This window comes from Populus alba, chromosome 2 (genome assembly GCF_005239225.2).
Source record: "Populus alba chromosome 2, ASM523922v2, whole genome shotgun sequence".
Lineage (NCBI taxonomy): Eukaryota > Viridiplantae > Streptophyta > Magnoliopsida > Malpighiales > Salicaceae > Populus > Populus alba.
The window spans coordinates 12434290-12445893 of NC_133285.1; the positions used below are offsets into that span (position 1 = coordinate 12434290).

At 32.2% G+C, this 11604-nt stretch overlaps 3 protein-coding genes across 3 annotated transcripts; all 3 read left to right on the forward strand.

The window, feature by feature from the left end:
- Nucleotides 1-442: 442 nt before the first annotated feature.
- Nucleotides 443-1522, forward strand: LOC118046837 (GATA transcription factor 16). Its single transcript, XM_035055887.2, has 3 exons — nucleotides 443-735; nucleotides 845-967; nucleotides 1081-1522. Exons 1-3 carry the CDS (start codon nucleotides 712-714, stop codon nucleotides 1375-1377), a joined length of 444 nt encoding a protein of 147 aa, XP_034911778.1. The 5' UTR covers nucleotides 443-711; the 3' UTR covers nucleotides 1378-1522.
- Nucleotides 1523-3442: 1920 nt separating this feature from the next.
- On the forward strand, nucleotides 3443-4849 carry LOC118046836 (uncharacterized). Its single transcript, XM_035055886.2, has 2 exons — nucleotides 3443-3892; nucleotides 3979-4849. The coding sequence occupies exons 1-2, from the start codon at nucleotides 3812-3814 to the stop codon at nucleotides 4483-4485; spliced, it is 588 nt and encodes a 195-aa protein (XP_034911777.1). The 5' UTR covers nucleotides 3443-3811; the 3' UTR covers nucleotides 4486-4849.
- Nucleotides 4850-6707: 1858 nt separating this feature from the next.
- On the forward strand, nucleotides 6708-7442 carry LOC118046835 (uncharacterized). The gene has a single exon (XM_035055885.2). It carries the CDS (start codon nucleotides 6850-6852, stop codon nucleotides 7309-7311), a length of 462 nt encoding a protein of 153 aa, XP_034911776.1. The 5' UTR covers nucleotides 6708-6849; the 3' UTR covers nucleotides 7312-7442.
- Nucleotides 7443-11604: the final 4162 nt, after the last annotated feature.

The window sequence follows — 11604 nt, forward strand, 5'->3', positions numbered from 1 at the left end:
AAAATCACTTAAAAAAAAATAACAACTATTCTCCTAAAATCCTAGAATTGACATGAGAACCAGGATTTTATCCCTTTACAGAAAACATTTAACTGAGAAATCTTCACCTAATCATTTCTATTTCAAACATTAAATTTATGATATCTATCAACGAGATTTACTCATTTAATGCATCCTATTTTCTTTTAAAAAAATACATACAAATAAGTAACACCAAAACTCAAAAAACAAAATAAGTGATAAAATATTTGCATGTTAATTAACGATAATACCTAAGGTTCTTAGCTCATTAATTAATTAAATCCTAAATTTTTCCAACAAAAATGAAACGGAGTTAATGGGTTAGGTTCCTGGAAGGAACCACATATGGGTATTTTCGTCAATTAAGGAAGATTCGAATTAGGGTTGCAAACCCCTAAAAAAAAATAAAAACAAAAACAAAACTAGCCGCCTTGATTCTGGGAAGTGGCAGCTGTTACTCTATCTACCAACCTCTACTCCTATTGCTCTGTTTCCTCTCCTCCTTTTCTATTAACACACCTTTCTTCATTTATATCTCTCCTTCAATTCCTGATGAGAATGTTGTTGCTCCCCTCGCTCTAGGTCTCTTTGAATTGAGACACCCATCTCTCTTCTATTTTTTTCTCATGTCTGTTCAAGTTCACTTACTGTGAAGTCCTTGTCTTCAGTCCCTGGCATAACCTTTTTGTAATGATCATGGATTTGCGCACAGAAGTGAGTGATCTTATTCTTCTTGCAAACCTCATCTTTTTCTTTGTTTAATTTTGGTGATGACTGTTACCCTGTTTACTTCTTACTCAATGGCATCGGTTTATTTAAACAGGGACCCGAGTCAGAGGACATGGATAATACGCATCCAAGCAAGTGTAATGAGATCAAAAGAAGATGCACAGATTGCCAAACAACAAGAACCCCATGTTGGCGAGGTGGCCCAGCTGGTCCCAGGGTGTGTGTATGATTGTTCATTTTGCAATAATCATCTTCTTTATCAAGTATTAAGTTTCTGTATTGTGATTCTGACTTAGCTTTATTAATGATATCCATTAATCTTGTTTGCAGACACTGTGCAATGCGTGTGGGATCAGACAGAGGAAGAAGAGGAGGGCTCTTCTTGGCCTGGACAAGGGAGGACCGGAGTGCTGCAGAGAGAAGATGGCTAAGGGTGGAAATAGTAGCAAGCTAGGAGTTTCATTGAATCTAGATTTGATGGGGTTTAAAAGAGATGGGATGTTTCAGGAAGATTGGAAGAGAAAACTGGGAGAGGAAGAACAGGCTGCCATACTCTTGATGGCTTTATCTTGTGGGTCTCTCTGTGCTTGGTACAAGAAAGATGAAGGAAAGCATTTTTATCCATAGTAGTAGCTTTCCTCCGATTGCCTGTAAGCTTTAACCCCATGATCAAAATTCAACATTTTCTGATGGAGGTGGGGAATTGCTGAGTGTAAAATTGCAAAATATCAAGCACTTACATGAACACAAACAATGATTTCTCTTCACGTCAGATTCGTGTTGTGTTGGCTGTTAAATCCAAGTTCCTGTGGAGGCAGACAGTCTTTCATGGCTGCCAAATTACAACATGTCTTCCAAAAGCCCAAATTATTAGGGATAAAGATTTCCTGCTGGCCAGGTATTATTAAGATCAATATTTATTTATTTTTAAAATATTATTTTTTAAAAATAAATAAATATTATATTTAAAAATAGAAGTTGCGATATTATATTTATTTCTTAATATCAAAATTTAAAATAGATTTTAAAATAATAATAAAATTGCACCCATCATTTTTTTTCCCTCAAGAAATTGCATGACAACTCTTCAAACTGTATTTTTAAAATTTAAATAAATAAATAACTGTGCTTTTTTAAATAGATTTTTGACCGTATTATTTCTTAAGAAAATTATGATTGGACGCCTAAACCAACCCTAGAGGACGGACAGGGTGATGTCCTATTTCCTTAAAGTGGCAGAAGCAGGAAGGAAGTTTCTGCATGCTTCCAGGTGCCTCTCCCACAATGGATATACAAAGAAAAGGTAACTTAAAAAATGACACGTAATATACAGCAAGGCACGACATGTTATTGCCACGTCAACACTTTCGGACCAGCTGCAAGTAACCGCAACAAGATCGCGCATAGGTACTTATCACTATACAGGTGTGGCCCGCGGCGTGTTAAACCTTTTTAGATATTTTTTTAAATATGTATTTTTTTAATTTTACCATTCAATATTTAGTTAGTTAAAAATTAAATTTTATAATTTTTTTTATTTTTTTTCATTTGAGTTATTTTGATCTCGAGTTTTTTTTTTCATTGTTTTTTAAAGAAACAATGATTTTTTTTTCATATTTGCTTCATCAACATTATGTTGATTTGAGAATTGTGCTTCATAATTTTTTCAATTTACTTTATACTTGGATTATCATGGTCTTATGATTAGATTGCTAATTTGGTATGTTGACTCGAGTGGACTCGGATATGTTTAGTTAGTTAAAAATATTTATTTAGTTAGTTAAAAATATTTAGTTAATTTATATTTTTTTAATTTTACCATTCAATATTAGTTAGTTAAAAATTAAATTTCATGATTTTTTTTACTTTTTTTCATTTGTGTTATTTTGATCTCGAGTTTTTTTTTATTGTTTTTTTAAAGAAAAAATGATTTTTTTTTTCATATTTGCTCATCAACGTTATGTTGGTTTGAGAATTGTGCTTCGTAGTTTTTTCAATTTACTTTATACTTGGGTTATCATGGTCTCATGATTAGATTGCTAATTTGGTATGTTGACTCGAGTGGACTCGAATATGTTTTTATTTTTTAAAAAATTGATTTTATTTTTAATTTTTGATTTGCTGGGAATTGAATTTCATATTTATTTTTTTATATAATTTTTGTATAAGATTATCTTATTCTCTTTTAATTTTTATTTTATTAACAAATAAGACCATGAAGAACTTTTAAGAATATTGAAAGGTTATCTTTTTATAATATTGCTAAGAAGACCTTTTAAGAATATTGAAAGGTTATCTTTCTATAATATTGCTAAACATTTATTTTTTGCATTAAATTATTATCAAATTTTGTTTAATTTAGTTTATTTATTGTTATTATTATTTTTAATTATATTATTAAATTAATTAAGTTTATTAAACCAACTTGAATTAATTACTCAAGTTTTACATTTTTCTTATTTTTTTTTAAACGTCAATGTCATTTAAAAATTTTTTTTTTTATATTAAAAAGATCTAGCACGACCCTTTAATACCCCTAGACACCAATCTAGTTTAGTAACTATACCGATTACATATATTCTACTCATATCCATCATTTACTTTGTTCGATATGGCATCCGTCGCATATCCAAAACCATGATAAAAAAACAAAACACCATCGGAAAGGGTAGCGGTGCCAACTCAAACTACACAATATGCTCCTTCTTAAACAGGGTTAAAACAAATTCGAGTTTGAACTTGGATTGATTGATTGGGTACTTGTTATCTAATGAATAAAAAATGAACAAATTATTTTCCGCATGGCAAGAATTATTACAACCAGCATGCAATCAGACGGTAGAATTAGAGATTTTGAAAAAAAGGTGCCATCGTGCCTTTTTGGACAACAGCGAGGAAATTACGCAGTTTACTTCGGCCTGGATCCACGATCACACGACCCCATCTTCATTCTCGGCATTTAGAATTAACCATATCCGTTTTTGTGGATAACCCACGATTCTTTTGCCCATATAATCCTTAATTCTTCTCAATTTCTCCCCCACTTTCCCTCTCATCAGACATGGCGAAACCAACTGCCTCCGTTCCGAAAAAGAACACCACAACGAGCAAACCCCCCTCTGCCCTCCCTCCATATTTCGAGGTCCTCCGTTCTGTCTGAGATCTCGTTTCTCTCTTGTTTTGTTTTCTTAGTTTTTAACTTATGGTTCTGTTGTTTTGCAAATGCAGATGATAACTGAAGCAATAACAACACTGAAGGACAGGAAAGGATCGAGCCAACCTGCGATTGCAAGGTTCATTGAGGAAAAGTACAAGGAGTCTTCTCTGCCTTCGAGCTTTAAGAAAGTTCTGTCTGTTCAGTTGAAGAAGTTTGTGAAATCTGAAAGGCTTGTAAAATGCAAGAATTCTTACAAGATCTCTTCAACCGAGAAGCTGGAGCTGGATGTCAAAGGGACCCAGAAAAACAAGGGTGCTTCCAAGAGGGCCCTGACCACCCCGGAAAAGAAGGCTGCCAAGAAGATATCAGAGAAAGGTGTCCAGACCAAGAGGCTTAGTCAGGTTAAGACACCTGAGGCTCTCAAGAAGGGTAAAAAGGAAGTGAAGGCTGGAAAAATGAAGAGATTGAGCCAGGTGAAGACACCAGATGGGTTCAAGAAGCTGAAGAACTCGACGCCTATGAAGAGGAAAGATTTGAAGGCTGGAAGTTCTTCCAGTTCAAGGGCCCGTAAGAAGTAATGCACATCGGTGGTGGATCTTAGTTACCAGTGGTGATTAGAGGAAAATCCCAGTATTTGATTTGTAGTAATTATTAGGAGAAGGAAATGTTAAGTCAATTACTAGTATTGTTATGATTAGTAATATTATTATGCTTGCTTTTTTATATATATCATAGTTTCTGCTGCCTGCCAGTTTGCATTTCGTTAAAAATATGGCTGACTGTTTCTGGTTTGCAAATCGTTCTTCAACATTGTTCTATTTTTATCTTTCTCTCTGTTTTGAGAATCATGGTAGTGAGAACTGCTTTTTCTGGCTGTGGTGGTTCTTGTTTTGATCATTTTTAGTTGATTAATGGCTTGTGCTGGCCAGCGCCACAATAAAATCACTCCTACGTTTTGCTTAGTGTATTTCTTACTTTTATAACCATAAAATCAAGCACCTAGTCGATTGAAGATTTTTTTTTTCTTGGAAAAAATTTGAGGAATCAATGGGTTTTTTCGAGATGCCTTTTAGTTTCAAGAACATAACATGTTTTAGTCCTCTAGACAGGTTCTATTTCAGCCGATTGCTCCAATTACTCACCATCTTACGTTATTCAAAAAAGATACGCTTTGTTTAGGTTTGGTAAATGCCATTTTCTTCGATTGATTTCTACAAGGTTGGTCATGTAGAGTACGCAAGCCCAAGCTCCATCCATGTAGCCTGAACCAGGATGAAGATACGTGGGCAAGAAGGCTAAAGCTATGTGGGCGGTGGCTACGACGAAGAAGAAGAAGGTGTTTTTAGCTTCATTCCACCTGGAAGGGGAGGCCAACCAGTGGGGGCAGTACTGGCTACGACGAGCTTATCAGGAAGAAGGGAGAATGGTGACTTGACAATCTTTGAGGAAGAGTTATGGGCTCGCTTTGGACCTACAGAATGTGAGGACCTCCACAAAGCGCCCTTAAAAACCTCTGCTAAGGAAACAAGGCAAGGAGGCTCGGTTTTTGCACTTTGTTTGCAGACACCGGAGCAAGAAAATCAGCTACAAGTTCACGAGGACATGCAGCCCTGACCAGATGCCTATGCTGATGTTTCCAAGAAACCCACGCAGCTCCCTCCAGCAAGGGAGGCCGACCGCCACATTCCTCTTAAAGAAGGTACCGAGCCGGTAAATGTGCGGCCCTACAGGCGTGCCTTTTTCTAAAAAGCTAAAATTGAAAACCAATTCTCGTCAGACCTAGCACCAATCCATTCTCATCTCCTGTTTTGTCAGTTTAAAAAAGAAAGACGGCGACGGCCGCTCTTACACTGACTTTAGATCCCTCTATACGGTCACCATTAAATATCGCTTTCCAATGCCTATAGGTGATGGAAACTTCATGCAGGTATATAAAAATTGTTACGTGATTGTGATTGGTTTTTAAATAAATTTTTATATGAAATTATATATTAATAATATTTTTTAATTTTTTTAAAATTAACACATCAAAATAATTTAAAATACTAAAAATATATTAATTTAAAATTAATAAAAAATAAAAAAAATTTAAATTTTTTTAAAAACATTTTTAAAATACTAAAACAAACATGTCTTAATTATGCCTATAAGCAAACTTTTATGGAGCTATGTATTTAGTCATGCTATAATTTGAATGGTCATAATTGTCCTTACAAATATTTAATCATGCTAAAATATTCAAATGCTTCTATTGATTTAGAGCATTTTACATTTTAATTAAAAAAAAAAATTTATTTCATCAGTGCTAAAAATAAATTTAAAAAATTAAAAATATTATTTTAATTTATTTATAAATAATTATTTTTTTAAAAAATAATTATTATCGAAATTTCAAAACACGTGCGATAGTTTTCTTCTGTTTAAGAAAAGACGGTGGTATTTGGGATAAGACAGGTACCTAACTAGAAACAGTGTGGGCAACAACTATTTACATCAACTGACGAGAACCAGAATCCAAGGGCCAAGATCTTCTGTTTCTTGCACGCATAGTATGTTATAATTATTTTTTAAAATATTTTTATTTATAAATATATGAAAATAATATATTTTTATTTTTAAAAAATAATTTTTAATATCAACATATAAAAATAATTTAAAAATAAAAAATATATTAATTTAATTTTTTTTTTAATTTTTTGTTAATATTTTGAAAAAACAAAAATAAACATGTGATTCTGATTTCTTCTGGTTTATCTCTTTATTTTTACGCAGTTTAAGTGAGAGAATTAATTGGTATATAATTTGTGTACTTATGTACAACTTTCAACAGCCCTCCTTCTTCCTCTCTCTACCCCATAATTCTCTCACATAAACTGCAAAAAAGTAAAGAGAAAAAAAAAAAAAACCGGAAAAAACATACACAGGTGTGTGTGTGTGTGTTTATGGAAGGTGTTTCTGCTAGGATATACACGAAGATGAAAGAATACTGGAGCAGGAGAGGGTACGAGAGGATAAATGGGTCAGGTCGGACTCGGAGGAGTTGGCCGTTGGAGCTGGGTTCGGTTAGCACTACTTCAAGGAGGAGGAGGAGGAGGAGGAGGAGGAGGTTTGCTTGGCGGATGAAGGTCAAGCCAAAGCTTAAAGCCTTGAAAATGCCTTCTCCGAAGAGGTGTTTTGTCTGGCTACGGGATGCCTACGTGAAGATGATGCTGGGGTTTGCTAATTCCAGGGCGATAGGGACTGCAGGGTACGGCGATGGGTTTGGTGCCCGCCCAATCAAGGAGTATGATGAGAAGATGATCAATGAGATCTACAAGTCGCTGGTGATGGCAGAGGGTCAGTTGGTGCCACGCGATGCACCCACGCTTGGCTTCATGCCTAAACTTACTGCGATTGCAGAGTAGATGGCATGGAGGGTTTTTTTTTTTTTTTTTATATATGGACAAATAAATCAATCCAGAATCAGATTGTTAATCGTTCCATAAATTTCCCAAAGGATGAGGGAAGAATAATAATATAATGTCCTCTTTCTACACCGATATGTGTTCTTTTAATTAATTGCAATAATTAAGATTAATTTCTCAGTTGGCAAGAAAACTACTTTTTTTAGCCATCTCTCACTTTTTCGGATCAATAACGCACAAAGAAAATAAAATATCTTTTGTAGTGTTTTACTATTGGTTAGAAGTATCAAGCATTTTTCGTAATACTTGTATAATTAGTGAAAATAGAAACATGGAATCATTAATATTGTGTACCTTTAATATATTAAATTGGGTTTAAATTGTGTGTTTTCAAATGATAAATTTCAACTTTGTTTTCTACTTTAAATTATTATTTTTTTATTTTTTTAAATTATTTGATAGGTGGTTTTAATTGGTTATATGTACATTTGTGAGTGAGATCAAAATAATAACAAAAAAAAAAATTAAAAGAAAATTGATTATTTCATGTAAATCTTATGGGAGGACAAAAGTTATTAAATCTGACTGGTTTATAATATGATTTATAACTTGGAATAAAAGTTTAGATTAATTTGTATTAATTTAAAATGATTTTGTTTTAATATTTTTTAAAAAAGATTTAAACAATATTATTTGAATTTTTTATATTAAAAAATAAAAATGTGTTTTTACGACATTCAATCACATTATTTTTTATCTAATTTAATTTAAAACTTGGCATGACTAAATTTCGGGGATCCCATAATTAAACTGCGGGACGATTTGGGCTTGCACAATTGTTTTTAGAAACATGTGCTGCACGCCTGCCTGGATGCCAAATCCATTCATAATCTTGGTGCCTTTGGCATCGTTTTATAAGAGTATATATTAACATTTAACCTTTCAATTTATAAATATAATAAATATTCTTAAAAACTAAATTGAAAAATTACTCTAGTAACAATTATTTCTGTAGTAATTCACCTAAATATTTTGAGACTCATATCTAACATAATCTAAATATTAATAAAATATAACAAGAAAAAAAGTATAAAAATACACATGAATCGTAGTGCATCCCAAGTAATGGAGTGGTCAATGTGCTTTTTAATACACATGATTCCACGATTCATTTGTATTTTTTTATTTTTTTTTTCTAGTGTCTAGCTTTCTTTCATAAATATTTGTATAAACATTTGAGCAATATTAGAATCATTTCCTGCTTTTCATGCTTCTCATGTGAACATTTTCCATATTTAACCAAACTAAAACTTTTTTAAAAAGATTAAAAAACAAAATAAATAGAACTGGTTCAAATCAACTAATTCAATTCAATTTTTGGAAATAAGAGGCAAGAAAGGTGATAGACAATCAATGTCGCAAGGGAAGGAGAAGAATTTCATGAACAGAAGCTACCCCACCCTTCAATACTCTCAATGTTTTCCAAGTCCATCAATTAACAAGACATTTGAGCATAGCAAGTGTCAAAAGCCAGCCTTTCATCACAAGGTAATAGGCTCAACAATAAATTCACTGAGGTGGGGAGAGAAATTTATGGCACTTCAATTACAAATTCATTGCCCTCACAACTACTTGCATTAAGATTACAAAATCATTTTTAAATTCATTTAAGCGTAAGATTTTAACCAATTCACTGAAGAATTTGTATAAACTAAGGTGTATAAAAAAAATAAACAAAATACTTCTTGTCATACATAGATCCATAAAACATAAAAATAAAGAAGACAAGAGGCAGCAGGGCTCACGTACCATCCATGATTATTTTCTATGTAAACCCATCCTCATTAAAAAAAATAAAATATCTTGAATTAAGTTTCAAAACCTGGAAGCTACCAGAAAAAGAATAAAAACAAGAAAAAAATTAACAAATGCACAAATAAAATAAAATAAATCATAAAGCAAAGAAGACGGCTGAGTGGGAGGGAGCACATACAAGTCTTGTCTATGAGAGAGTTGATTAGTATTTAAAAGTGTATTTTTATCAAGGTTTAATATCATCACTTTGCATTTGAAATATCAATAACTCTTTAATTAGAGCATGTTTTTATAATAACATATCTAATAATATAAGATACCTTTAATTTATGATAAATGTTTATCTTAAATACAGGCTTATCACATAAATCAAGGGATTAATTGATGAGTTTAACTATTGAAATTGAGAAGACAAAGAGAGGGCTAAGCTTAGAAAAGAGATGTTGATTCAGTTCAAATTAGAACACTGTTCTGTTATTGGGTCATAATTGGAGCTGTAGAACTTGGATTTAGATCTGCTCTATATGGATGGAAAGCTAAGACACAGGCCTAAAACTTTCATGCGGAGTGTAAGATTCAAAAAGGTCGTTTTCAAGTTTAAATTATAGCAATAACAGAGAAGTTCAAATCTGTTCTGCAGCCCAAACACTGTTCAGTGTTCAACTTATATCTCGAGTTCTAGAAGTCCAAATGCACCGATTCTTTTTTTGTTGGAAAGCTGAGATAATTTTCTAGAAATTTCATGGTATAAATCTATTCAAATTATGACGTTAGTTATGATGTTTTTGGCACTCAAGAAGATAAGAATTGTCACCAAGTTAAAATGTGGCCACCTACTCAACATTTAATTATCAAATAAATAGTTCTGAATTTTGGCCAATAAAAGGAGGCATTTGCCATGTATTTAGGCATCTTGGTTGTTCAGATCAAGATCATATTCTTTATTTCTCTCTTTATATTTTTTGTAATGCTTAAGTTTCGCTTTCATTAATATCTTGTTTATGCTTTTTATTTCCTTTCCTTTACTTAGTTAACTTGTATCTTATTTATATTCTTATCTTGTTTATTTATGTTTCTTTTCTTCATTATGTTTAGCTAAGTTTACTATGTTAAAGTGAAAAGGTTACACTAATGGTGTAAGAATAAGTATAATATAAACTCAATATGGACTTAAATGCTTATATCCTAAACAACTTGCTATTAACATGTCTTATCTTTTTATCTTACTAATTCTTAATACCTTGCTTGTTAAATGATTAATCTAGATTTGTGTTGTATAACACTTGGTACAACAAATGCTTGGAACTTTCATAGTTAACTGTATGGTATATAACCTACACCTATGCTATGAAAGAAACTTGATTTGTTGTTAACATAAGTTAGCATCATGAATTCCTTACAATATTTAAAATTTTGGTGTAACTAAAATAAGATAATTAATATGTTCATGTTAAAAATTTATAATGAACTATTAAGGATAAATCATCCGATTGAAACCTTCTTTGTGTGTGGTTTCCAGCTGATTAATAAAAAGAGTTTATACTATACTTATTTCTAATACCATTAGTGGATCTCTAACATTGACATTTGTTTTTGTCATTGTTGAATCCTCACATTAATCTTACATCTCAAAGTCTCTTATTATTATTATTATTATTATTATTATTATTATAGTTAACCTCCATATGGTTTGACTCCGGTTTTGCCGGGTTATTTATTACTTCGACACTCTTACACTTGAAAGAAGACATCAATATTTTGATCGTATCAAGGGTAGTCGGGTAATAATAGGGTTATTGTGGGTTGAGTTGTGATTGGTAGATAAAAGAGAGGAATTATTGGTTCGGGTTAATTGGTAAAAGGGTTTTAGGAACGAATCAGGCTTTGTTGATGGGTTTCGTTTCGTGCTCTAGTGGTACACACACACACACATATATATATATATATAGAGCGAGAGAGAGAGAGGTTGTTCATGTGAGGGACCTTGTGATGGAAGTTGGTTTGGTTGGTTTCTAGTGGAGGAGATATTTTGGTAGAGAAAGATAAAGAAAGTAGGGAGATGGAAAGAGTAGGGAGAGAGAGGGCAACTTGATTTGGGAGTTAAGGTTTAAGAGGAGAGAAAGAGAAGTTTTAATATATGTTTGCTTCTTATAGTAGGGTTTAATTTTGGTTGAACTGGTTTGGTTTGATCCGGTTTAATTAGTTCATGCTTTTGAAACTGAAACGAAATGAACCAAACCAATTTTTTTAAAGTTTTTTAATTAGTTCATTCAATTTTTTTTTCTAATTTGGTTTTTTTAGTTAATCTTTTATTAGTTTTCACGGTTTAATCGATTATTTTATTGTTTTGCTCACCCGAACTTGCCATAGACATAACACATGTTAGTCCTATGTTTTTGTTGATATTTAAAAAAAAAAAACATTGTATATTATTACCTTGTTAAAACATGGTAATGAGCTTTTTATACAAGCAAATCC